Consider the following 27,211-nt stretch of genomic DNA (forward strand, 5'->3'; position numbering starts at 1 on the left):
CTCAGGGCCAGGACTCTCTGCTACTCCATATTTGGACAGGCCTAGGCTCGGTCTTGGGTGGTCCTCAGGCACTACCATAATACACCTGACCAATGAGAGCTCTCAGCCCCAGGACAGGGCACCACTGCAGCAAAGCTGGCCTCCTTTCAAACCCTACCCTCTAGCCCACCAGAGGCTCCGTGACAGGAGGCATCGGACTCTGGTTCCATCATGCCCAGGATCTAGCCTGTGGCCCTGGTCTATACTTGATGCTTCAAAGCAGCTCTGCAATGCACCTGCCCAACTGTGCTGTGTGCAAGTGAATGAGACGGGGGTGGAGGGAGACATATTCCTCGTTCCAGGAGATGACCCAGATCGTGGCTTGCTCTCCAAAGGTGTTAAGGAAAATACCCCAATGGCACATTTCAGCTCCTCTCATTCATTTACCTTCACTGTGCTGGCTGCCTGCACTGCCCCCACCATAGCTGTAGCCTGGGTCAGGGAATCCTGGGTGGGGGTTGTATGGATGAGGTGGTGGGTATTGATATGGGAAAGCCATGGGCCACGGTGCAGCTCCTGGGTGGGGGAGTGGAGCCAACGTATCCTGATCTGAGGCGCCGCTGGATCCGTCATGGTCATGCAGGGACAGGTTAGCCATGTCTGGAGAGAAGCAAATAGGGAACCTGGGTTAGTCCTGAAATGAAAACAGCCATGTACAGTGGGACAAGCTCACCCCCATCCCAGCTGACAGATAATCATGGGGTGCCTGCAAGAGGGGCAGAAGATTTCAGGGGGCAGCTATGGACACCTCCTTGCCAGATACCAGCCCAGGCTATGTTGGGGGTTACTGTTCCCTACTTGGTCAGAGAGAGGATCAATGATCTGCTAGATCAGAGGTGGGAAAACTACGGCCCGGGGGCCACATCTGGCCCTCCAGATGTTTTAATCTGGCCCTCGAGCTCCTGCCAGGAAGTGGGGTCTGGGGCTTGCCCCACTCCGCATGGGTCCCAGAAGCAGCAGCACATCCTCCCTTGGGCTCCTATGCGTAGAGGCAGCCAGGGGGCTCCACATGCTGCCCCCACCCCAAGTGCCGCCCCTGCAGCTCCCATTGGCCGGGAACCACAGCCAATGGGAGCTGTAGGAGTGGCACCTGTGGACAGGGCAACACGCAGAACGCCTGGCTGTGCCTCCGCATAGGAACTGGAGAAGGGACATGCCACTGTTTCTGGGAGCTGCTTCAGGTAAGCACCGTCCGGAGCCTGCCCCCCTGACCCACTGCCATGCCCCAACCTCCTGCCCCAGCCCTGATCCCCCTCCCGCCCTCGGTCCCAGACCACAGCACCCTCCCACACCCCCAACTCCTCATCCCCAGCCTCACCCCAGAGCCTGCACCCCAAGCTGGAGCCCTCCCGCCGTCCTGCTCTCCCGCACCCCAACCCCCAATTCCGTGAGCATTCATGGCCTGCCATACAATTTCCATACCCAGATGTGGCCCTTGGGCCAAAAAGTTTGCCCACCCCTGTGCTAGGTAGTCATAAACCAGCTCAGAAGAGAAAGGACAACATCAGAGCTGGCCAGACATCCTTAGGTCTGTCTCCCTTCCCTTCTCATCCCTCTCAGGTGAGCAGAGCCAGCCAGGTGTCCTTAGGTCTCAGCTCCCTGCCCATTCCTCCAAGGACAGTGCAGACTCTGACAGCACTGAGCGAAGCCAGCCCCACCCACCCAGGAGTTTAGGTTTAGCCCAGGATCAAAGAAAGGTGACGTTTGACTCCTTCCTGTCCTGCCCAGGAGAAAGGATTGTGCAGCAGAAGATGGGGACATTGGCTGCACAGTAATACACCAAGCACTGGAGAGTAGTATGGAAGGGGTTCAGGCTGGCAGTCTGGAGGTGGCAAACCACTGCAAGACTGTCCTCAGAGAGTTGTCAGGGCAGGGCAGAGCATCTCCTTTCAGCACCCTCACCACCCCCCGCTTCCCCAACAGCACTAGAGCAGGGGTCCGTACTGCCGCAGAGGTCTCCGAAGATGTAGTAGCACTGCTCTGAGAAGGTGATCTTGTTCACAGTGTGTCGGATGTAGCCGGCCTTCAGCAGGTTGCTGGCGTACTTGCGGGATTCTCGCCGATCTGTAAAACCTTCCACGTGGTGATAGAGCCAATCTACCACGTCTGAACCTGCCACGAGATTAGCCAAAGAGCACGGTTAAACACAGCAAGGACAGGAAGGGCTGGCTCTGGGGGCAGACAAGGGTGGCCTGAATTTGTTCCAGGGGTGAGGGATGGGAGTGGTCCGTGGGTGAGAGAGGTGCAGGGACATTCCTAGGGGCAGCACAAGGCCAAGGATTCTATTTGTTTCCCTAGCACAACCAACAGGATGAGCCAATGGGACATAATGGTGAAGGATGCTCCCTTGGCAAAGGTCCCCAAACAGGATCCCCTCACACATGGGTGCCTCTCTACCCATGTGTCTACCCCTCCCCCAGTCCCAGAGGAGGAAGTGGCTGCCTCTTACCGATGAAGGCATTGGGGATGGTGATCTTCAGCCACATGCGGTCACGCACCTCCAGACCTGACTCGGGGGAGGCCATGGCTTTGACGATGGTGGCCATGTCGCTGTGGATGGACAGGTGAAAGTCATCGAGGCCTGCGAGGCGGACGAAGGGAAGGGAGGCAGAGATGAGAGGGGACAGAAAAGGCAATGGAGCCACATGGAGGTGTCACACACAAGGGGATGGGCCAGGGAACAATACATCGCAGGCACACCCCACAACACTGAGGAACTGGCCAACACACTGCAGCACCCACTGGGCTAGACCTTCTCAGCTTTCTTCCCTCACAAAACCAAACCAAAAACCTGCCTCCGGCCACCAGCAGCTGCTGCTAAGTTTGCAAGGCTCTAAAAGCTGCTTCGTGCCAGATGCTGGTTTAGCTGGGAAATTAAACTAGCCCCTTCCAGCTCTGCCAGAAAGGTCAGTCTCACAAGCTTAGGAAAGAACCAGTGCCATGCCCCAGCTCTGTCCTCACAGCACCATTTACTGGTGGCACCAACAACCTTCAGCAACCCCCCAAAATACCACTAAACAATTCCCCTAACTGAGCGGCTTCTTTGCCAGGGCCTCTCTGCTCCTGGCAGCTCTCCCATAGTCCTCCTGGAGGCTGTCTGCCTGAGCATCTGGCTCCAGAGCCTACCACAGGAGCCAGCCTGCATCCTATAGCTCTCCTCACTCAACTCAGCTCTTTCAGCCTTTATAGGAATCAGGTGCCCATCGGGCAATCACCTTACGCTTTGCAAACTACCCAGAACAGGATGGGACCTAACGGGGCTCCACCTCAGAACAGGGCTGGCCGGCTCCAGGCCCCCAGCGTTACAGGGCAGACCTCCCTGTTGCAGCTACCTTTGAATTACCTGCCTGTAGCTGAAAGGCCCAGCCCCAAGCTCTCTCCCTCCCAGCCACCACAGGCCTCTGATCAGACCCCTAATTCAAGCAGAGATGCAGCCTCAGCCATGCCCAGCAGGGCATTTCTTCCTGGCCCCGCTCACTTTTCCCAAGGCATTCCTTGCGTGGCTGACATCCCCTCCCCTCCCACAGCACAGTCTCCTCCTGCCTCCTCCCTTCGCCTTTCTAACTATCTGAATAGTTACGCACTGGAACAAGCTGCTAAGGGAGGTTTTGGAATCCCCATCGTTGGAGATTTTTAAGACCAGGCTGGACAACCACCCGTCAGGGATGATCTAGGTTTACTTGGCCCTGCCTCAGCATGGGGGGGGACGGCCCCTCAAGGTTCCTTCCAACCCTGTGTTTCTACGTCACTCAGCCCGTGACCAGCCTCTCTGGTTGTCCTTGTCTGGAGAGAAGGAAAACTGATGTGAATTTGCCCACCCAAACCTTGTACTTGTCCTGGGCTTTTGGGCAAGAGAACTTTTCTGAGCCTTCCCCAGCACCACCCCCAGGTGCCTGCCTGTAGAATTCTTCCCACCCCAGCCATGCTCTCTTGGCCCTTGCCTGCAGGAAGCTCCTGTTCCTCCAGTCTCTACTCCTGCCGGTAGGGAGTTCCCCTTGGTTCCTGGACCCCGCTTCCCTAGCCCCACCCCAGACCTCTGGTTTCTGCCCGTGCGGATGTATTGCTCCCGTCAGGCTGGGGTGCCGGCAGGCACAGCGCAGGTGACTGGAAGCCGTGCAGTGGCGGGAGCACACAGGACCAGGGACTTACGCTCGGTCTCTGGGATGGAGCTGGTGATGGAGGAGCTGGTGGAAGTGATTGTGCTCATGGATGGGCTCATACCGTACGCCGGGTAGGTGCCAGTCATCGCTGCCGTGTGGGAAACCCAGGCTGCCGGGTCGATGGGTCGGATGGGCTCACCTAGAGTGAATGCAGAGACAATCAGAGGCTGTCTGAGAATCATTCCCTCATGAAACCCACCTCTAGGGGGCGCCCTGCGCAGCCCCTTCCTTCCCCAGCATCAGCCGGGACTCACCCGGATCGGAGCATGGAGAGTCTGGCCCAGCCCAGATCCGCTGGGGAGCAACTGGGAGAGAAAAAAGAGAGGGAGGGTGAGCAAGAGGGGCACAGAGGGAGAGAGTCCCCCTATGGCTCAGTGGCAGCAATCTCGGGGGTGTTTCTCCTTCCTCTGGAGCTCCGAACAGGTGACCTCCCCGCCCTGGTTAGGTGGGTATGTCCCAGGCATGATGTGGGGGAGGAGGGTGGGCACTGGGGGACTTCAGCTCTCCTAGCTGCGGGACACAAGGAGAGGGAGACTGCAGTGCTCAAAGGTCTGCACTGCACTGGGGCCTTGAGGTCATAGCGGAGGGAGCGGGGTGCAACCCCCAACGACCCCACATTCAGTCTCAGTCTCACAGCAGACAGACAGGAAATAAAGCAAACAAGCAGGTGCTGGCGGCAAGGTTCTCACATGGGTTGGGCACCAGCGTTAAGGGCGAGTCAGGAATCCACTTACTCCGGGGTAACGAGAAGCAGCCCCTGGGGCTGGGGTCCCAGCACTTGGCCACAGTCAGAGTGATTGGCCTGTAGCAGAGAAACAAACGTTTTTGCAACCTGCACACAGGCCAGCATGCAACGCAACCAGGCTGCTCTGATCAAGGTGCTGGCCCTCAGTGGTCATGACCTGCTGCCTCAGAGGCAGTTCAGGTACAGGCCTGCCTGGGGCTACTGGCAGGCTGCCAGCACAGATCCCTCAGCTGGGGATCACCCCCACCCAGCTGGCAGAGCCAGTAACAAGGAGGGCAGTGGGAACTGAAGGGGCATTCAGCAAACCCAGCCTAGGTAGAAGGGAGAGGCTCGGGGCAGGGGACCAGTGCTGGGACATGACCTGACCATGGAGACATTCTCAGTTCCAATTCTTGCTTTGGGCTCTTTCAAGGTTATTCACATAACACCCAGGAGTCAGAGCGATACTAATAAGAGAGGGTGTTTGAGGGCCCTGGGCGGCCTCCGCAGACCCAGCATAAGAGGGGTGGGGGTCTGGCTGCTGCTCTCAGACACAAGGGCTGGCTGCATTACCAGTGTCCGATGAGCCAGAGCAAAGGGGACTGTAGCCTAGTAGGAGATGCAGGTCTGGGGGCGACCTGCCCCAGAGAGGAGAGCTGTTGGGGGAAAGCACCTACCCTGGCTTGTGCACAATCTCCCTCAGCACGCGCACAGCATCATCATTGCTCATGTTCTCAAAGTTGATATCGTTCACCTGCAAACGAGGCAAAGAAAGGCTGAATCCCAGAGACACGGCTGTAGGCCAGGCTCCTTCTGAGAGCAGCTTCTGCGACTTGGCCCGTCAGTCTGCGAGCAGGGGCTCCAGTCTGCCCCTCACCCCTCACTGTCACTGACCCAGCCCTGGCTGCGAGGCGTGCAGTACCTGCAAGAGCATGTCTCCCGGCTCGATCCTGCCATCGGCTGCTACTGCGCCCCCCTTCATGATGGAGCCGATATAGATGCCACCGTCCCCACGCTCATTGCTCTGTCCCACGATGGAGATACCCAAGAAGTTGTACTTCTCTGCAGGGATAGGAGGAGAACGAGCAGTGAGAGCTGGACGGGACAGCAAAGCCTCACTGCATTGGCCCTAGAGCCCCCCACCTGGGCAATCCCCCTCCACTAGTCCCAGCCACACAACCACCCTCCCCAACCTCCTCAAGTGGCTTCCTGGCTCCTTCCTCCCTTCCCAACTCCCCCCAGCTCAGCCCTGAGCTCCTCAGCCTCCCAACGCTCTGAGAACTGGAGCATGGGGATGACAGCAGAGTTAACCCCTACCCTGCCATGCTCCTGCCTTGCACCCTCCTGCACGCCAAGCACTGGAAGGACACTGCCCACCTTGATACGGACACATTTTGGGCTCCACATCAGAGTTTTCTATTCTCCCCTTGCCCTCTCCATGTGCATCTTGGCCTCTCAGGATCCCAGACAGAAAGCAGCTGGGAAGGAACAGTGGGGGGACATGGGACACAGAGGGAGCTGAGCTGAAGTTGGGGGGAGAAGAGGCTGAAACTCATTCTGGACCAAATCCCAGGACCCAGAACCACTCTCCCCACCATCACAATCCCAACCACATTCTCGCAAACTGGCAAATCTTTAAGGGGATTAATGCTTCAGGACCAGTCAGTTTCCCCAGGGGACCCTCTCCCTTCATTACCTCCCCACTCCTCCATCTCCCTGCCCCCGCACTGCACCGCCTGATCTCACTGCTGGAGCTCAGGAGAGCCTCAGGCCCAAACTGAAAGACAGAGTCTCTCACTCACCCATGTTCAGAGTGACCGTGATGATGTTCAGAGACATAGTTGAGTCCGTGATGCTGCTGAAGGACGACGACTGCAACACAATGAGGCACAATGAGACGTCCCCCTGCTCCCTGGCCCAAGCACAATCCCTGTCAGTTCTTGCTGCTCTCTGGTGCCCCCCGTCCCTCCCGCTCCCTGTATACTGTTCCTATGCTCCCCACTGTCCCTTCTATTCCCTGTAGTGCTGTCCCCATGCTCCCACCTCTGACCCCACCCCAGTCAAGGCAGGAAGCTCCACAAACGGACTGGTGGCTGCACCTCACACATTCCTACTGTGACTGGGACAAGAAAGGACTTTGGTCCTAGCAGCAGCACTGACCCAGGTTTGTAGTGACTGGAGATTCCACCAGCTGAGTTCCTAGCCCCACATGGGAGTGGGGAGGGGTATGCCGCAGGTACCAGAAAGCCCAGCCCCAGCTTTGCAATTGCCCTCCCAAGAGATGTACCCGCTCAATGCGTGGGGCCTTCTGTTTCCGCCGGCGTCGCTTGTGCCTTCTCATCAGGCGGGAGGCGCTGCTCTGCTCTGTCGAGCTGCTTAACCTGCCGGCAAAGGAGACAGTCAGCGCCACTGCCCGTGAGGGTCAAGAGAAGATGGGTCTGTCAGCAGGACGCCCACAAAGGAGGAGGAGGGTGAGAGAACAGGGCGGGGCCAGGACGGGGGGCAGCAACAAAGCTGTGTGGGGAGCAGACAACTGTAACAGCAGAAGGGACTGCTGGTCGGGATTGAGGGCCACTAGCTGAGGGAAGAGCCCTGAAGGATGGGGCTGAGGTATCCCGATTTGGCATCTCCTTGGCACTAAGAGTGAAAGAGGTGCCCATGTTTCCCCAGGCCTCACGCTCTCCTACCTGCTGGTGGAGTCATCCTCATCCGAGTCGAAGAAGCTGGTGGTCTCCAATTCGCTGCTCATGAGAGTGGAAGAGCTCTCGTACCCACCTAGGTCTCGGCGCCGCTCTCCTTTTGCCGTCCCATTCACTCTGGGTGCTGCGGGGAGAGAGAGAGAGAGAAGTCAGCACTCCTGGGAGATACAGGGAGATACTGCTGCGGCAGAGCTGCATCCCGGCCTCCTGCAGCAGCACCAGGTGGGCTCAGCGCTTCATAGGGCAGAATGTTGGGACTCAAAAAGGAATTACAAGGGGAGGAACCTGGCCATCAAACACCACATCTTGGCATGAGGGGGCACTGTGCTGCCCTCTACACTTTGACCATTCCCCATCTCTTCAGGGTTACGACTTCCATGCCTCTTTAGAAAACGGGGCAGGAGAAGGTGAGCCACTGGGAGCAAGGGTGGAAGCCACAACGATCCCTACAGAGTTGGGAAGGTTACTCAGAGATGGTCACTCTGGGTGAGAGGTGCCAGGCCGTGGGCAGTGAGTGCAATGCAGTGCCAGCCCACGCTGGGAACCACTCTCTCCTCCGTCTCAGCCTTTCACTGAATCATAGAATATTAGGGTTGGAAGGGACCTCAGGAGGTCATCTAGTCCAACCCCCTGCTCAGAGCAGGACCAATCCCTGGGAGGGGTTAGAGCCCAACACAGGTGCCTGTGGGCCCCGGACCTTCTGCAGCACTGCCCCTTGTAGACATGTCCTGCCTTAGGTGCTGGGACATGGCCTCTCCCCAAGTGCAGCAACGGAGAGGTGCCTTGCCCAGTGGGGAACAGTCCCTGCCCCCTGTGGTATCTAGGGGCAATGGGTGTTCTGCCCCTCCTGCCTCCCGAGACTCATGTCCAACACTTTGAGGTGACACATGGGTACACTAGGATCCGGGGGCCAGTTCACGGTAGCGATACGAGGCTGTCACATCCTTGGGATCCGGCTGCTCATGCTGGGGGATTTACCCTCACTGCTGCGCTGATTGCACAGCAGGAGTCAACGCACAAGCTCCGCAGGGCACTGTGGCCACAGCTCTTCATGCCTGGAGCAGCTCCCTCCCTGCGCCCCAGCTATGCCCCTCAGAGGCTCCAGTCAGGTCACCGGGCTCACCATGCTCAGGCCCATCTTTCCGGCGAGGTCTCTCCCTCTGCGATGAAACCACTGAATCTGTCTCCGTCTCGTTATCCAGGTTCTCCCGACTCCCCCCGATTTTGGGGCTGCAGAGGGGTGATACATCCAACAGAGAACTCAGTGGTTCCCCAAGGACATGAAGGGGCCCCCCCTCACCTCCCGGCATTCCCTGCTCTGACATACGCCAGTTACGCTGCACTTCTCAAGTCGTATTTCCTGTTATCCCCTCACTTTTGAAGCAGCATACCAGGGCCACTAGGTGACAGTTTCCACCCCCCTTTCTAGTGTGGGATTGGGACATGTGGGGCTTAGAGTGCACACAGCCTCAGCACGGGACAGGGGAGTGGGGGTGCAAGCTGAGTCCCACACTGGGATGGAGCTGAGAGGCAAGGCAGTTCAGGGAGCAGTTCCCCACTCCCTGGCAAGCCCTCAGTGGTACCATTGTTAAAAGAAATGTGTGATGGGCAAGGGGAGATCAAAGCAACAGCAGCAGGTGGTGTGGGTCCTCTTGCTGCTTGCAGCATGCCCAGCTTGTCAAACGACCAAAGAACTCCAGAGCTCGTTTCTCCAGTCCCAGCTCCACCACCCAAGGGGGACCCTGTCCTAGCACTCCATTCCCAGCCCCACTTCTGCCAGCTTGCATCCCTACCCTGCTGGTTAGCCCCTACCCTTCCATCCCTCTCCCCATCTTGGTTTGTGACGAATGGGATCACGTGGCCACTTCTGGCTCAGAGCTCACTTGACAGCCTGGCCTGGGGAAGCCCACTGAGATGCGTCTCGACATGACTTACTGGAAGGAGGGAGGCCTGGAGTCCCCAATGCCCCCGGTACGCTCCATGGAGGGCGGCAGCTCCGGCTGGTTGTCGGCACAGACAGACCCCCCATCTGAGTGCGACCCCTCCGCAGACACCAGCTGGAGAGAGGAGAGAAAGGGAACGAAGCGGCTCAGGATCAGGGTGGGAGCCTCAGCGTGAGGGACATTTACAACTACACTGGCCTCAGGAGCAACTGGGGCTTCCATATCTCCAACCCCTAGGAGCTGGTGGAGGAGGAGGGCTGGGCTGTGCCCAACCCTGGAGCAGACCCCCAGTGTGCTTTCCATCCTGACTTTTCCAAGTACTCTGCAAACCCACTACCTCAGTCAGACCAGCGGGTGTGGGCACCGCCCGTAACCTGCCCTGTGAAGGGCTCAGTGCCTTGCCCAGAGCAGAAACTAAGCACCAGGGCTTTGTGCTCTGCACAACGTTGTGTTAGACTGGCCATGAGGTAACCCAGATTGTATGTGTTTTGGGACAGCACCAAACACAGCGAGGCCCCGATCTAGACTGGGGCCTCTGGGTACTATTGTAAACAACCACCCACCGCCTGAGCCCAGGCTCAGAGAATAGGATACAGTGCCTATCACCACCAAGGCACCAACACCAGCATACCCCAGGCAGGGAGAACTGGCTGGCTCAGGAGGGTTGGGGAAAGGACAGAACGGTCTACACAAGTCATGGAGCTGTTTGAAGATGGCTCCAGCTGAGGTAGTTTCTAACTGGATATATCCCACCACGCTGCTGCCAAGCTGTGTTTGAAAGTGGTTTAGCTGGCACCACATTTAAGCATGATTCCCAAACTTGGTCTGTAGGAGAGGTGGGGACCTAGGTCACTAAATCAAAACGCAGCCTAGGAGAGTAGTGATCAGAAGTCACTTTCCTACGAGGGCTGATCAATAGCCTCTGAGACAGAGAAACCAAGGCCTTGTAGGCTAGGGAGAAAGCTACAAAGAGAAGCCAGCCAGGAGAGGCAGAAGCAGCCAAAGCAGGGACCATTGGTTCCTTGGACAACTGTCTACAGTATTCACTGGACTTTCTCTGCCCTGTGCTGACGGGCTGTTTGCTCCAACCTTCCCCCTTTCCTCAGTCTTCACCTCAGCATCACTCCTCCTACCCTCTTTCTCCTCCTTCTCTCTCTCTCCCCTTCCTCATCCCTCACTTCCCTTTAGCTGATCCCCCCAAACTAAACCAACCAAGAAAAGAAAAAACAAATCACAGAACTAACATGCCGTTTGCTGCCATCACACTGTCCCCTCTGCTTGTGTGTTCTACCCCTTCCTCTGTCTGCTCTATTTAGCCTGTATGGCCTTCAGGGCAGGGACTGCCTGCCTGTTCTGTGTTTGTACAGTGCCTAGCACCCTGGGGTCCTGGTCCTCAACTAGGGCTCCCAGGCACTAGAGCAATACAAACAATAAATAAATACCCTTCCATTGCTGGGCTTGGCTGCCCCAAACATGTTTCCTACGTGGCATGTTCCCTGTGCTGGAGAGCAAGGGGACTGGCAGTGAGTTCTCTCCAGGCCCAAGGAGAAGATTCTGACACCGTGCCTCAGTCTTGGCCCAGTGCAGCACTGGCCCTAGAACAGGAGCTGGTGCAAGTCTGGAGAAGGGCTGAGCAAGAACGACAAGAGAGCTGGAAACGAGAGGTACCAGGCCTAGCAAAGGCAGGCCCAGGTCTTACTTGCTTGGACCACCTGGGCCCCAGTTCTCCTACTTATCACTAGCCATGGGAGGGGACAGGGCCTGATCACAGGACAACCAGGGAATGCTCCACTGCAGGTAGACAGAGCACTGGAGAGCACAGTGCCAGAAGGATCACCATGGGTGGAAGAGGAGGGACTTGGCTGGCAACTAACTGGGCTTTGCTTTCTCTCATACCATCATATCCTCTCTTTCCTGATGCAGCTGGGGAAAATCCACCTGCAGCTCTGCTTTCTGTCAGCGGAGGGCACTGCAGTTATTCAGAGAACTGAACAAAGTCTGGCTCCAATGAGCCCCCAGGCAAGCAAAAACCTTGTTGCAAAGGAAGGTGGGGTGAGAGGCTGGGCGGCCCAGGAAAGCGGGATTGGTTATGCTGTGTGGTGGGCTCAGGATTAAATTGCCAGTACAAGAGAAGCGTCAGAGGACAGGTTCTGAAAAGGGCACCCATGGCCCTCTCCATTTAGACGCTGTGGGAATGGGGCCACAGAAATAACTAGACAGACAGACAGGGGGCTGGATCCAGGCAGTAATCTAACAGCACCAGGCCGGAACTCCCCCTCCCCGGTTGGGCGAGGGTCTGTCACTGCTTCGTAACACTCCTGCACTTTCCCTGCCTCTTTAGCTGCCGTGAAGGCTGCAGACTCAATCCCCCCTGCTAAAATTAGCACTAGATTCCTGAAATAGCCTCACTCCAGCCTGTCTGGCTGCAGCAGAACAGGCCACACAGCTCCCAAAGCTACCAACTGATGGGGAATCTTGGGGGGGGGGGCAACGGGGGCATCAGAATGTTAGCTGTGCCCAGAGGGAGCCGAGTGCTACTGCCCACAACACACAAGGACTGAAAGCCACAGCTAAGTCCAGGTGTCTGACTGCCCCACAAGGAGTCCAATTAACTCAGGCCCCAGCTACAGCAGTATCACTCGCTAACCTGCCTGGGGCACTGAGAACACAGACTGGTTCTGTATAGGTAGATCGGGCCAAACTGTGTTATACCCATGATATGACTCTGCTCAGCCACAGGCCCTGAATCCGTCAGGGTGCAGGAGGGGAAGCCAGCTGCTGTGCATGCATATGAGCCACGTTTAGAAGTATGGCAAAGAAACTGAGTTGGGGAGCAGAGGGCTCGCAGCCTGCAGGCTCCACTGACCAAGCACATAAGAACAAAAGCAACTGGGAAGGGGAAGAGCAGAGCAGACAGATGCAGCTGCAATAAATACTGGAGAGGGATGAGACTTGGACAAGCTCGGCGCAGTGCAGGTGCCCAGCAAGCCACTAGATGGAGAACTGCAAACTGTTCAGCAACAACTAAAAAAAGGCCAGCTGTTTGTGTGTCTGAGCGGGCAGAGAGGCCCCCATTCCCTGCACACACAAACAAAGGATTCAACCCCCGTGACATGGGTGCCTTTTTCAGACATACTCATAGCAGGGATAATGCATGTAGCATGCCCTGGACACCCAACTGGCTGGTCTCCTATTACCCTAACCTTACTGCTCCCCATCCTTCTTCCCCAGCTGTCCTCCCACCACCACTGACGTTTTGGTGTCCCCTGTCTGACAGTAAATGGTAAGCTCCTTAAGGCAGGGACTGTGTGTAATTTATCTGCACTGGGAGGCATCAGCTCTCATCCGGCCCAGGTCGCTAGTGCCTTATGGTGGCTTCCATTTGGGGACCACTGGGTGGCCCCTGGGAAATGAGCTGTTGGATTTCAGTTTAATTCCTAGTAGGCAGATACTCACATCCCAACTAGCATCATCTGTAGCCTCAGCAGAGAGGGCAAGGGCTCAGTGGGCCATGGAGACCGAACTCCCCTCGTGTCCCAAGATGGGGTCCCCTCCAGAGCAAGGGGGAGAGCATGTGCCTGGTGTGGGATGGAGGGAGAAGCTTGCCTGTGGCTGCCCAGACAGTACCTTCAGTCTTCACGACAGTCAAATCCAGTCCTCTTCTCCAGCCCTTAAAACCCTTTGCTACAGTCATCTGTGGTGGAACTTGGAAAGCGGACCCTGGTTTCAGGGCACACTGGTTACCCTAGGCAGGCCAAGAGCAGCACTCCAAGCAGCAGCTACACTAGGACGCAGTTACAAAAAGGCTTGATACACGTTCTTAACTATTGTATCCCCAGGATGGTCTCCTAGTGGTTGTGAGGAACGCAGGACAGGCTTGCTCTGGGGTTCAGGACTAGGATGGGAAGTGGTACCCTCAGCCCAGACACTCAGGAGCTCAGCATGGCTTCAGTTCCTACTACAGCTAGTGCCTCTTCAGTACAAAGCACAGCTGTCCCACTGCTCTACCTAACACTGTACATTGGGAATGATGATTTTCAGAGCTGCTTGTGGAGTCTGATGTAGAGACGGACAGACAGACATCCAGCCAAGAGGCCTGCTTACCCAGGACACCACCCGGCCATTGAAACAGGGAAGCTTGGCATTATCATCTGAGATTTCTTCCTTCACGACCCTGTGGAAAAAAAAAAAGATGGGACAGGTTAGCAACAAGACTCAAAGCCTATGGTTAAGGTCACAGAAGGCAGCCTCTGGGTTGAGCCATCAGATCGGTCATGGGGCAGGAGGAGATGAGAGGGGACAAGGAACTCCTGCTGTTCACAGAGGCACCCACGCTGGGCTGCAGTGTCATTTCTGATCCCCCATGGCGTTGGCAGCAGAAGGCCCCACTGCAAGTTCAGAAAAATGGACAATTGCAGGTTTGATGGGGTGGGAAAAGCCTTGGAGGCAGTACAGACTCCAGCTGCTCAGCTATCTCAACAGAGCCCAGAGAACAGGGGGAGCAGGGAGATGCCTGGAGAGAAACAAATGGAGGGAAGTAACCATCCGACGAAGTGGGTATTTACCCACAAAAGCTCCTGCTCCAATACGTGTGTTAGTCTATGAGGTGCCACAGGACTCTTTGCTGCTTTTACAGTATTTGCAATGGAGCCAATGCTGCTATCTTCATTTTTCCAAATGTAAGTACTTCCTGTTTCTGTTGTACAGAAAAGCCATTATTGTTGATTTCAGTTTAGCTAGCAAGTGCAGAGAATATTTGCTTTATTTGGCTTGGTCCATCAGAGTTGACAAACTGATTAGGAGTTGAAAAAGCAGGAAAGCTTGTTTTCCTCTGCCACTCTATGTCTAAAATCCTGTGGGACACGAGGGCAGAGTTTCAAAGGTAATTAGGGACCTAAAGATGCGGAAAGGTACCTAGATGGATTTTTAAAAGCACCTAAGCAGGGTAGGTGCCTAATTCCCATTGATTCAACTCTCGTTGATTTCAAAATCCCACTGAAGGGAAAGGGAGCAGGAAATGTTGTTACAATGAAAGCCTCACTTAATACTTTATATTTCAAATGCTGTAATTGGTTTCCCTTCTTTTCCGTTTCTTTAATAAAAGGTTAAAAGAAACCAAACCCTAGACTGTTTAATGTGGGTCAGTGACTGGGTTATGACAACACCTTTGGCCCATATATTAATTTAGATTAAATACAACAGCAACTATCTGAAAACACCTTTGAAAGTTTGGCATACAGTGACCAGAAACTATCCGCCACTTGGTTAACTAGAGTGAATATTGCTTTCATTTAACAAATCATTTTTAAATGCAAAACATGTTTTGATAACTGTACTTTTTCTATTTATGCATCCAGCACATTTAAGGTGATTTTATTCAGCTAATAAAAACAATTTTAAAATGCTGGTTTTGAGCATTTTTAATGGCATTCTAATCTCCATCCAAATGTAGCTTGACACAAATCACACACAATAAGTTAATTTACTAAATAAGAAATGCATCATTTACCGTTTTCTAACATAAAAAATGTAAAAATTTAGATTCTGAATATTAAGTTATATAATTGCTTAAATAAATGCATATGTGCATAGATATTATACATATATATATAATTTAGTAAAAAGGCTATATTTAATTGCAAATCAATATGTTTTAATAGCTACCAACCAATGAGAATGAACCTTTCTTTAGTAAAAGAACTAAAAAGTACAAATGCAAAATAGGATTCAACTTGAGTCAGGGTTTCCAGCTTGCTTATTTAAATCATGATTCAGATTAGTGATTTAAATCACTCCACTCTGGAAGTAACTATTACAGCAAAGCAGGAAGGCACAAAACAAGGACCATGTCAGCCCCGCCCCAGGTGTCTAAGGGCTGCCCCTAATTTACAGAAAATAAAACTGGATGCAGCTGTCTTCCCTGGACTGTGACCCATCATCCCAGCATGCAATGCAACCTGGCCACTTAGATCAAGGCAGAGCACGCTGAGACATGGAGCATAGGTGCTCAGATAACTGCCAAAATTAGGGCAGCAAACTTCATTTACACTCTTAAAGCATCAACCAAAGGTAAATGGACAATGCTCCGTGCCAAAATCTGAGGAACAGGCTCTGCCCCACCCTGCCAGCAATATGAGCTGCTCCATTCAGTGCCACAGGCTCCCATTAAGGGAGTCACCGAATGAAACCAAACAGATTTCAAGATCACCACTGGTTGTCAACACACAATTGCCATGATCTCTTCCCAAGGCAGAGAAACAAGGGTGCCTAAGGGGCTGGGGGAGGAAGAGAAGAGATGCAGCATCTCAGTTCCACAACAGCCCAGAAGGCAATGTCCCTTGGGTACAAGGGAAGGTACAGCCACAGACCGGGAGGGCAAGAACACTTAGCACTCAGAGCAGATTAATCCTTCCTCCTCCAAGGTGTAGCCAAGCCAAGGTCACATCAAGGCAGCAGCAAACCCCGGATTAAAACTCTGCCAGCCTAATGCTCCTTCCTGTAGTCTGTGCAGTCTTCCACTGACACTATCGGCATGGCTCTGCTCCATAGAGCAAGTGTCAAATGCTGGCACATTGCTGAGGAGACACCAGTCTCTTTCAGCACCCAGGCCAGTCCGTCTCACTTGCTGGAAGGCTCCCCCAACACCCCCTCCTTGCCTGGCAGCACTAACATCCACTCAGACTGACACAGGCAGCCTGGACTCCATCCAGTTCCTAGAGAGAGCTCCAGGCAGAGCCAGCTCCCAGTACTGTCTGCAGCTTCCTGAGGGGCACAGAGCCCCAAATGCAGGCAAAGGGGGCAGTGCTACCCACGGGCAGGGACAAAGTGACCAACAGCCAGGAAGGGACTGAACAGCCACACAGGGGTGATAGGGAGACCCCACAATTTCAGATGGCATGTCCCACCAGAGATCTGCTCCCCATGTTCCCACAGAAACGGAAGGAACACAGTTGTTCCAGGACAGGAACAGGCCTTTCAGGATTCACATTGGTGCTGGGAGCAGATTTCTTCCCCTTAGTACATGGACAAGCTCCTCCCAATCTACCCCTCTAACTTCCCTCCATAACCTGCTCCTAGCATGCATGTTGCATTATTTATCATGTATTCACCACCAGGATTCCAGTGTGCAATGAATACATATTTAGAATCCCCAGAGGAAAACCTGATAGCAGTGAGCTAGTCAGACACATGCTGAGCAAGACCATCCCCCCCACCCCTCCCAGTTCTGCCAACGCCTGTCAATCCTGTCAGCACAGCTCCCCATGCTAGTCTAGCCCTAGCCTCTCCACTCCATAGATCTGCTGATGCCTCTCAATCCTGAGCTAAGATCCTCCTCCCCTCTACACCTCACGCTACCCCAGGTCAGTCACACCTCAGCTGGGAGCCTCCCACATGCGTAATGCCACATCTGTTCTCAATAGGTTGCACAGGACAACCCTGGAGGAAGCCATGGAGAGGAACAGGGCCACATACCTCCTGGGGCCGAATCCTCAGCTGGTGGGGTTCTTCCCCCAGGGCTCCAAAAGCACCGGGTGAGACTGAAAGTGGCTTTTCACTCTCGACTCTCTTAAGGACCCTTCTACCTAGTGGCAGCCATGTGGAGCCCAGCAGGCTGCCAGGCCAAGGCTGATCCCAGGAGAACTATCCCTGGTTTGCTGTGCACAAGGCAGGCTGGCCTCATACCTGCAAGGTTTGGGTAGCTCTGGAGCGTGCTGAGAAATGACATCCTCTCCCATCCGATGAGAACTCCTAGCTATTATTGGGCAGCCCTAATCCTGCCCAACTGAGCGTGGCATGGGCCACATGACACAGAGCAGACTGCAATGGCTCTGCAAACCACAGAGATTACCGAGCCCAGCAGTCAACAGGGCTGGGACACTGCTCCAGATGGGATCTGTATTCTTCACAGGCCATCATCCCTCCATATCATCCCCAAAGAGCGACCTACGTGGTGTGTGGTCAGTACGTGGCAGCACAGACCCAGGTGTGAGCGGACCGAAGATACCCTGGCCCTCAGTGGGCTACGACAGCGCATTGCATTGCCTTCTGCAGCAATCTGCCATGCACAAACTGCACCCACTGTGCCTCAACCTGACCCATAGGCACTCGGAGCGCAGCAGCTGTGGGCAGAGCAGCACACCACACGCAAACTGCACACAGGGCCTGGCCCCCGGGCAGTGTTCCTCACACTGCCTCACTCCTCTGTGCTGCATTTTCCAACAAAGGGACCTGTGGGAAGGAGGAGGGGTCCGGGGGAGGCAGGGTGAGTGGGCGGATGATTCAGGCTCCATCCCCCAGTGACATGGAGGCGGATTGTACATGGAGCCAGGCTGGGGGAGGGGGGACACTTCCACGGCCGCAGGAGCCAGGGTTGGGTTTGCTGGGTATTCGTGAAACAGTTGTCTGCTGAGACGCTCACACAAGCAGCACATCTGCTCCCATGCCGGTGGGGGAGGGGCAGAGGCAGCCTGTGAGGAGAGGGAGGCGAGGAAGCCAGCTCAGGCCCTCATCAGACCCCTACCCTCCTGCAGCCTTCTCCCTCCTCCCCAACACCACCCTCCAGGCTGCGCCCTCCACCCGCCGAGGTGACCAAGCAGGGAATTTCCTGCAGGCTAGTAGCTTTGGGGCAGAGAGGCTGGGATTTATCACTCCATGGATGAGAGGAGTGCAGGGTGTCCTCCAGAGAGACCCAATCCCAGGCTCACAAGCCCAGGGGATTTCATACATTACAGCAGGATGGATGGGGGTGAGGGGAAGGTAGCAGGAATGGGGCAGGGGGAGAGAAGGCAGCTGAAATCAAACACATGCTTGGAGACCGCTGGCCTGCCTCCCTGATGGAGCCCCTGGGCTCCAGAGCCACTTCCAGTTAAGCAGCTGCGTTGGAGGCTGAGTCTTAGCCTCTCCCATTTCCCTGCAGTGCCTCCCACTGGCACAGCAGTGCTGGCTATGGGGGAGCCATGGGAGTCACTCCAGCCTAGGGCTCTCCTAGACAGGGCCCACTGGCTACGGGGGATGCGCAGGAAAGCTAATGCATCTGGCAACAGAGAGAGAGATTCAGTGGGAAGGAGAAACCCCGAAGCATTCGAGAAGCCTGGAGATGAGAGTAGCCAGCTCTGGATATGCAGTTTTGAGCTGCGTATGCAGCAATATCCTGGGGCACAAAGGGGATAGACTCCCTCCAGAGCATCTCTGGGATGACCCCATCCAGAATCGGGTTCTCTTCTGAAGCCTCATTATCAGAAAGATAGTGACAAACTGAAGGAAGTTCAGAGAAAAGCCACAGAAATTATCAAGAGTACACGGGGACTCACTTATTGGGGAAGAGATCAGAAATCCAAAATCCACATTGTTTGGGGGGTGGGGAAGAGGTTGGGAAGGGAAGATGGGGCAATAATTCGATCACCCAAGCATCTGAGGCATGTAAATACCAAGGATGGAAAGGAATTCCTCAGAGTAAGGCAGGGAGCTAGGAGATTCAATTCAGCAATGGCAGTTTCAGGCTGAAGATCAGGAAACACTTTAGAATAGTGAAATCAGAGTTGTTGTTTGTTTGTTTTTTTAATGTAAGGAAATTCATAGGCAAAAAGCTTAATTTAGTTTAAGGAAAAACCCCTCACAGAACAGTGGCATTTTCTCAAACACCAGAAAGGCAAGAACTCCAAGTTGAGCGCAACCTTACATTACAAAACCCCAAACATCAGAAAGCAAGGTGCACAGCTTAGATCCTCCACATAACATTAACTCTGCCCCAATATGAAAACTCACCTAACAACTGAAAACCAAGAGACGATCCTGTCCTTTAACACCACCACCACATGCTTCAGTGACTAAAAAAACTGAAATGTGATTTAGCTCTCCACATCTATAGCATAGGCTCTTTAGGGCAGGAACCAGATCTGGTCTCTCAACCACCATGCAGGTTAATTGTGCTGAATAACTAGAGCAGGGGTCAGCAACCTTTCAGAAGTGGTGTGCCGAGTCTTCATTTATTCACTCTAAGTTAAGGTTTTGCATGCCAGTAATATATTTTAACATTTTTAGAAGGGCTCTTTCTATAAGTCTATAATATATAACTAAACTATTGTTGTATATAAAGTAAATAAGGTTTTTAAAATGTTTAAGCAGCTTCATTTAAAATTAAATTAAAATGCAGAGCCCCCCAGACCCGTGGCCAGGACCCGGGCAGTGTGAGTGCCACTGAAAATCAGCTCGCATGCCGCCTTCGGCACACATGCCATAGGTTGCCTACCTCTGAACTAGAGTAACTGTGCATTTATACCAAAATATTGCAGCCCTTATCACTACAGATAAATCCTCCTCAGTTTCTTCTGCAAGGCCAAATGCTGTTGCCAAAAAGAAACAGGCTGTGACATCTCTTTACCAGAAGAGATCACCTAATGAGGGCAATTATGTAGGGCAATTCCTGAAAAAAGATGGCATTTCAAACGTGAAATGTCCTCAGAGATCAAGCCCAGACATAATGCTGTTGTACGTGGGTTATCACCTTCTGAAAGGCTGGATCCCAAATCAGGGCGCTTGCATGCCAGCGATCATACTTGTGTGTCAGATACAGAGGCCCTCATCTCCAGGGGCAAACTACATGCATCAGATAGGCTTAGGGGATTTGAGAAGTCTGCAGTCAATCAAAAACTCCATCAACACGTCTTCACCCCATGTGCATCAGCAGGTGCATGATGGTGTATGGGATGGAAGGGACCAGGACAGAGATAAGGCTGTTTTGTTGACTGACTGCTCTTTCAGGTAACATTTGTATTCCTTGAAAGAGCAACATTCTCTTCCACTTAAGTAACTGAGACAACCTCCAACTAAACTACATTTTATGGCTGGGAGACGCACATGCACTAAGTCTGTAAGGCATGCTGGGGTGAGAAGGGCTCTAGAAGCACAAGATGAGATGGTCACCTTTCCTTCAAACTCCTTTCCCAAGCCCCCCCGAGCAATATCTTCCTCGACATTCCAATTTCATCGCACAAGGAGCTTACAGACTCAACTGCACTCCAGCTCCCTTGAGCCTTCCCTCTCAGAAGGCAATATACTGTACCCCGGCTGTCCTCAAGTGTCTCCATCACCTGGTCCCAATGCGCTGCTGAGAACTTCATCACACAATTGCCTTCGTCTGAGGTTTTTGGGAAGCAAGGATTGTAAAGCAACTGATCTGCTAAACTGGGACTCTACAATAACACAGTGCCATAGCAGGGACCGGTCATCTGTTCTCCTGCATAAGTCATAAAGTTAATTTTACAAGGAGTCTTCAGAGAGCACGTTTTGTTTCACTGCTTGCTCACAGAGGCAGCAGGGAAAGCCACACCCAGGAACTAAAGCACATCACCAGGCCCTGCCATTTTTGGCCTGCCAACTCAACAGTCTCACCACCTGGTGCTCCTATTACTAAGGGAAGTAATGGAGTCAGTGAAGGAACAAAAGACTGAACATGCGCATACCCAACTGTAAACTTCCCTCCCATGCCCTCTCAGAGATGCTGTATTAAAAAGGAATTACCGTGGAGAAGTTCTGTGGCCTGTTTTACACAGGTGATCACACTAGATCACAATGATCCTTTGTGACCTTGGACTCTAAGGAATCAGTTGCGCAGAATTTTTTCCAGCAAGGCTACTCATGGCTCCTTCAAACTGAGAACAGGCAAAGGGGGCGTGAAATTCTCCCCAGCCTAAGGGGCTGAGCACTTCAATGAAGCCTTGGTCATTCACTGTTCCTTCGTCACCGCTGGACAGGTTCTTTATAGTTCCCTGGTCCTAACGAGCTCCTTTGGCTCACTCCACATCACTGCAGTCATGAGGCCTTGTCAAGGCACCTACTATTATAGTGTAAAGGTCCTGGTTAGGGATCGGGGCCACACCAAACTAGGCACCGTACACACAATAAGATGGTTCCTGTTACGATTTCTCTGCCCTAGACAGACACTCAAGCCTTAGAAAGGCCCTTTCAATGATTAGAAAAGAAACCAGCTCAGGCCCTATGTCCCAAAGCTGGAGTTGGCAGAGACATTCACTTCCTGCTGGATTCGTGCTCAGTGAAGAGGGCACCCACTTCCATGCCACCCCACCCCACCCAGGACTGAGTGTTGATCCAGCCCAGGGATGCGGAAGGAACAGGATTTGGAAATAACCAACTGACCTCAGAGGCCTGTCTAGCACCAACTAAACTAAGCATGAGGCCCAGAAATCAAATTAAGCCAAAGACTCACAGCGGCCTCTCCCACCTGGATCTCTACGAGCTGCCGAGTAACCATCTGGCTGTAGGAGCTGCCCTGCAAACAAGCGCCACAGACCTGTCAGTCCAAACAGACACAGGAAGCTGGGGAGAAAACTGCAGGAGACACAGAGGCATTTCCACATTAATTAATTTTGCCCTGCCCAGCAGACACCTCTGGCATCCAGCCCCACAACAATGTTTAGAGAAGCCATCAAAGAAGCCATTCTCCAGGCCTCTGAAGGTTCAAAGCCACTTTCATTCCCTCTGGCTGGGGCAAAAGGAAACACCCCAACTAAAAATAAACCCATCTCCCCACTCCTGTAATCCAAGCAGCTTCAACTCATTGGGGCAGAATGAGCTAGTCTACAGGGTCAGCCACAAGGATAGCAGATAAGCCTAAGGGACCACACTGGGGGAATGAATGAAGGGCCTCTGGGTAAAAAACTCCCTTCAGACAAATTCAGGAAACCTTGCAAGTCAGCAGACATAGCAACACACTCAGGACTGAAAGCTGGGCTCCTGCTGAGGGAAACTGGTTCAGAGAAGCTGCAACTGAAAGGAGACGGATGTATTTCAGGGTGGGCTAAGCACTATCCAAAGGTGGCTTTTAAGATTCATCTTAATGGTGGGAGTGGCAAGCAAAAACAACGGGGCCTGGCCAACAGTGAGGGGGAGGGATAGCTCAGTGGTTTGAGCATTGGCCTGCTAAACCCAGGGTTGTGAGTTCAATCCTTGAGGGGGCCACTTAGGGATCTGGGGAAAAAAATCAGCACTTGGTCCAGCTAGTGAAGGCAGGGGGCTGGACTCAATGACCTGTCAAGGTCCCTTCCAGTTCTAGGAGATAGGTATATCTCTTATTATTATTAACAGTGCTGCTCAGCTCCATTTGGATCCAAGCAGCTGGGAGACGCCACAGCAATACCAAAGATACGAACATAGGGATTAAGCACACTGTACAGCACCCATCACTGTAGTACCTGGGTGTCAACTCCCCTTGCAACACTTGCTGACAGACAAGAGAAGAAACTCACCAACGTACCAACTAACTATACAACAGGAATTGCCAGCTTGATGATCTGATGGTGTCAAGCAGAACAGAGCTCAGCTCCCACGGGAATGCTGAGGAAAAAGCAGGGACTAGCCAGTTAGATGGAAGGAAAGATCTACTGGGCCAATGGCAGAAGCTAACCCAGTGGTTACAACGAAGCCAGAGAACTTCACATTCTTATTTAGTATCTCGTTAATGAGCTCTCTATGGAAGCCCTGCAGTTCTACCAATACTCAATGTCTTCCAGGCTGCCTGAGAATGTAACACGCTCTCTGTTCTCACCTGCAGGGCCTGGGACCTTACAGGGGTTAAGAGAAACAAGGAAAACATCAAAACAAGGAGGTGCAAAGAGCCCCCCAGAGATGTGGAGGGATACTGCACCAAAGGCATCGGAGACCCCCGCCACTGCCAGCATGTGTAGTGTGGCAGACAGGGATGAGAAGACCAATGAGCCCCTGTGTGTGCAATGTAGCAGGCGGGACGAGGCCCTTCCTCCTTGGCCTTTGGAGGAGAGAAGCCCAGCCAGCCCTAGCTCTTTCTTAACAGCAGGCAAAGCTCCTGCCAAAAAAATGCTGATGCTGTGGAATGTGCTGGGTTAGCAGAACAGCTCATTCCTGGAAAAGCATCAACACAGCGGGAGAGCAAGGAGGGAGAAGGGGGGATCTGAGCAACTCAACCTCCACACCTGGGGAGCAAGGGAGTCACCACAAAACAATTCACTCACCAGCACCCCCTCCTCCTGGCCTCTCTGCACAACAGGCCCAGCACAGCCCTTTTGTTCTCAGCCCATATTCCTGGGCCAGTCAACAGTGCAGCCTACTTGCAGAGCAGAACTGGTAAGGCACGAAACCAGGCAGACACCTCCAATCACGTCTGAGTCCTGGGCAGACATTTGTTGAGAGGAGGAGGAATATTCACTGGATTTATTCCCCCGCACCACGTGAACAATTGGTTTGTGTTTAACAACAGGTCTGCCCAGGACCGGGGGAGGCAACAAAATTGCCTCTGACTGCATCCTGGCTTCATGTTACCGACCTAAGTTCCATCTAAGCTTTGCAGCCGCATAGCAGCCTATTAGCGCCGCGTAGACACTCAGGGCTGTGGCAGAGAGAGGCGCCTCTCCCTGCCGGCCCCAGCCCAGCCACGGACCTGCTACGGCCAGGGGAGAGGCGCCCCTCCCCGAGGCCCAACCCAGCTCAGCCCCAGATCTGCCACAGTCAGGGAAGAGGTGCCTATCCCACAGCCCCAGTCCCGGAGCTGCAGAGGTGGAGAGAGGCACCTCTCCTCCCCCCCCCAGCCCAGGTGCTGCTGCGGAGAGAGAGAGAGCTGGGCAGGAATCCTATCTCCCCGCCATAGCCCCGGGGCAGCCTGCATCCCAAACCCCTCATCCCCAGCCCCTCTCCAGAGCCCTCACCATCCGCACCCCAACCCTCTGCCCCAGCCCTGAGCCCCCTCCCACATTCTGAACCCCCCGCCACATGAATTTTGTTATGTGCACCAATACAGAGGTGATGTGTGACACATCACCTCCATGTTGGTGCACATAACAAAATTCTTTCCGCACATGCATGGGAAAAGTTAGAGGGAAAACTGTCACCGACCATCACATACTGCCCTCTCACTGCCCCAACCGTGAAAGGAGGCAGGAGAAGGCACAACCTTTCTAATCAGACTCTAGGTCGGAAGATTCCAGTAGCGTCAGCCCCCACGGCCTCCCGCAGTGCAGCTGCCCAGAGGGGCTTGTAAAGCAAGGGCAGTGTGGGTGAGGTTGGGAGTTCTACCCATACGCCTCTGAGGCCAGGATGAGGATGACTCCATATGGGATGCTGGGCTGGACAATGGCAGGCAGTGCACCCACCGATGGGGCACCTCCGCTTCCTACAGTAAGGAAACAGCACTGGCTTCTGCTCGTGTGGGACCAACTACAAAGCTCCCTTCTTGGGCCTTGATGGCAATTTCATTTGAAGCAGCATCTAAAAGACAAAGTCATGTTCCTCAGCCCTAGCACACGATTTCACACAGGCTCTTTCCCAAACACATCACTTCAGATCAGCGGCTATGTTCCTTCTACACCCTGCTCCCGTTTCCAGTGAAAGGCCCTGTAAGGACAGAGAGGGGCAGCTGCGGGGAGAGTCAGAATCCTGTGCCCTTTTCTCCACAGGCTCACAAAGTCTCCAGATGGCCTGTGGGACTATCAACAGCAACTTCTCTCCTGACCAGGGCACTCTGTGCCCACGCAGACAGCCTCTGCAAAGCCAACAGGGGAGTCAAAAGAAAGCACCAAATCACCTCCTTTTATAGTACCACAAAGCATTAGCCCCAGACAATGACAGAAGGAACCCCACAAAGTGGATGTGTCCCTTTCCAAAAGTAGGGCCAGGGCAGCTGCAGATGGTGGCTTAAGAAACAACTGGATAGTCATGGATCCTGGACTCTACATCCCAGCATATCTTTTGGGGGAAGGGAGGGCGAGCAGTTACACCAATTCCCTACAGAGCTCAGATGCAGGGGAGGAGAGCGAGAGCCAGCTTGAGAACTATTTCCAACCACAGCCGGAGCAATTACTGGACAACTCCTCTGCACCAGAGCCAAGCAGGGAAGGAGGAAATCACACGCCTAGTAGAGTGTGCCCACCAGACAAATGTCAGCAAACTGGAAAGAATTCAGAAAAAAGCAACAACAACAATGTGGCTGGAATGATCAACCTGCAAGGAGACAGTTACAGAAATGCACCTGTCTACCGTGGGAGGAGGCATGCAGAATAGGAACGGACAGACCAGAGCACTGGACCAGCTAGCCTGGTCTCGTATCTCCAAGAGTGGCCAGTACAGACGTTTCAGAGGAAGTTGCAATAAATTCCCAGAACGAATACTGAATGGGACAGATCTTAAGAGTATTTTTTACTAAATCCAGCCATTTCTCAGGCTCTTCCCCAGGTAGGGCCCAGCACTAGCGCAATGTACCTGCTATAGGACAGACATGGCCTCTCAGCAGGGCCACCATAAAAAAAAAAAATTCTTTTCCAGACAAATCAATGGCTCTTGGTTTAGTCCTGCCCTCTGCACTACTCCCAGTGCCAAGCAAACACCAGACCTTGGGGTCCAGGGAAGCGCAACAGAAAGGAAGGGGACACTGGAACAAGAAAAGAAAAAGATGCTCTGATCCTACCTAGTAAGAAAGAGGATGCGCTGGGACTGAACCAGAGACCCAGAGAGCAAGCAAGTCACAGAACAAAACTAACACTGACCAGAGTCAAGTCAACCACTCCCCCAAGGAGCCAGCATACTGCTCCAAGCACCAGCTTAGCCAAATGTGCAGGACAGGGAAAGTCCCAGCAGCCCCAGCCCTTCCCAGGCTGTTCTCAAAATTAAAGTCATTCTGCTTTGGCTCCTTTGCTTCTCTTGGATCACTGTCACAACTGGCACTAATTGGTGGTCCTCTTGGCAGTCTTAGCAAATCTAGGTTGCCGAGGCCCGACCCTGTAGCTGTCTCTCCAGAGCAGGGTGAAGACACAGTGGAAGGTGGTAGGACTTGCCCTGCTGCTACCCAAGCTGCAGCTATTATGTGAGTAAACAACAGAATTCTGAGTTCCATAGCAGTGTTGAAAAGTGGTTACACTAGCAGTTAGTTAAACCTTTTCCAACATCACTTCAGAGTGGCCCACTGCTGATAATTATGTTCAGCAACAGATCCACTTTCTGCCTCAGTGTATCTGCAGGATGGGCAGAGTTATGTGACCCAGGACTTTCACTTTCTTCACTCTTAGCCATATTGAAGCATTAATATAGCATCTCACAAAACTGGGTGACTGGGCAACAGAATGGCAGATGAAATTTAATGTTGATAAATGCAAAGTAATGCACATTGGAAAACATAATCCTAACTATACATATACAATGATGGGGTCTAAATTAGCTGTTACCACTCAAGAAAGAGATCTTGGAGTCATTGTGGATAGTTCTCGGAAAACATCCACTTAATGTGCAGTGCGGCAGTCAAAAAAGCGACAGAATGTTGGGAATCATCAAGAAACGGATAGCTAATAAGACAGAAAATATATTGCCTCTATATAAATCCATGGTATGCCCATACTTTGAATACTGCGTGCAGATGTGGTCGCCCCATCTCAAAAAAGATATATTGGAATTGGAAAAGGTTCAGAAAAGGGCAACAAAAATGATTAGGCGTATAGAATGGCTTCCATATGAGGCGAGATTAATAAGACTGGGACTTTTCAGCTTGGAAAAGAGGCGACTAAGGGGGGGATACGATAGATCATGATAAATGATAGATGATAAATCATGAGTGGTATAGAGAAAGTAAATAAGGAAGTGATATTGACGCCTTCTCATAATACAAGAACA

At 53.2% G+C, this 27,211-nt stretch overlaps 1 protein-coding gene across 4 annotated transcripts in view; it reads right to left on the reverse strand.

The window, feature by feature from the left end:
- DVL3 (dishevelled segment polarity protein 3) overlaps positions 1-27,211 on the reverse strand; it is a 43,994-nt gene that overhangs the window by 3,063 nt on the left and 13,720 nt on the right. For 3 of the 4 annotated variants that reach the window (XM_045030554.1, XM_045030555.1, XM_045030557.1), the window contains exons 2-15: positions 13,670-13,739; positions 9,558-9,679; positions 8,746-8,852; positions 7,611-7,746; positions 7,211-7,304; positions 6,726-6,795; positions 5,846-5,985; positions 5,601-5,677; positions 4,889-5,001; positions 4,454-4,504; positions 4,189-4,338; positions 2,489-2,620; positions 1,984-2,151; positions 427-639 (exon numbers count right to left, since the gene is read on the reverse strand). In XM_045030554.1, the coding sequence (XP_044886489.1) occupies positions 427-639; positions 1,984-2,151; positions 2,489-2,620; positions 4,189-4,338; positions 4,454-4,504; positions 4,889-5,001; positions 5,601-5,677; positions 5,846-5,985; positions 6,726-6,795; positions 7,211-7,304; positions 7,611-7,746; positions 8,746-8,852; positions 9,558-9,679; positions 13,670-13,739 (1,643 nt within the window). The remainder of the gene's footprint in view (positions 1-426; positions 640-1,983; positions 2,152-2,488; positions 2,621-4,188; positions 4,339-4,453; positions 4,505-4,888; positions 5,002-5,600; positions 5,678-5,845; positions 5,986-6,725; positions 6,796-7,210; positions 7,305-7,610; positions 7,747-8,745; positions 8,853-9,557; positions 9,680-13,669; positions 13,740-27,211) is intronic. The other variant, XM_045030556.1, reaches the window with a different exon arrangement.

This window comes from Mauremys mutica, chromosome 9 (assembly GCF_020497125.1).
Source record: "Mauremys mutica isolate MM-2020 ecotype Southern chromosome 9, ASM2049712v1, whole genome shotgun sequence".
In the NCBI taxonomy this organism is placed as follows: Eukaryota; Metazoa; Chordata; order Testudines; family Geoemydidae; genus Mauremys; species Mauremys mutica.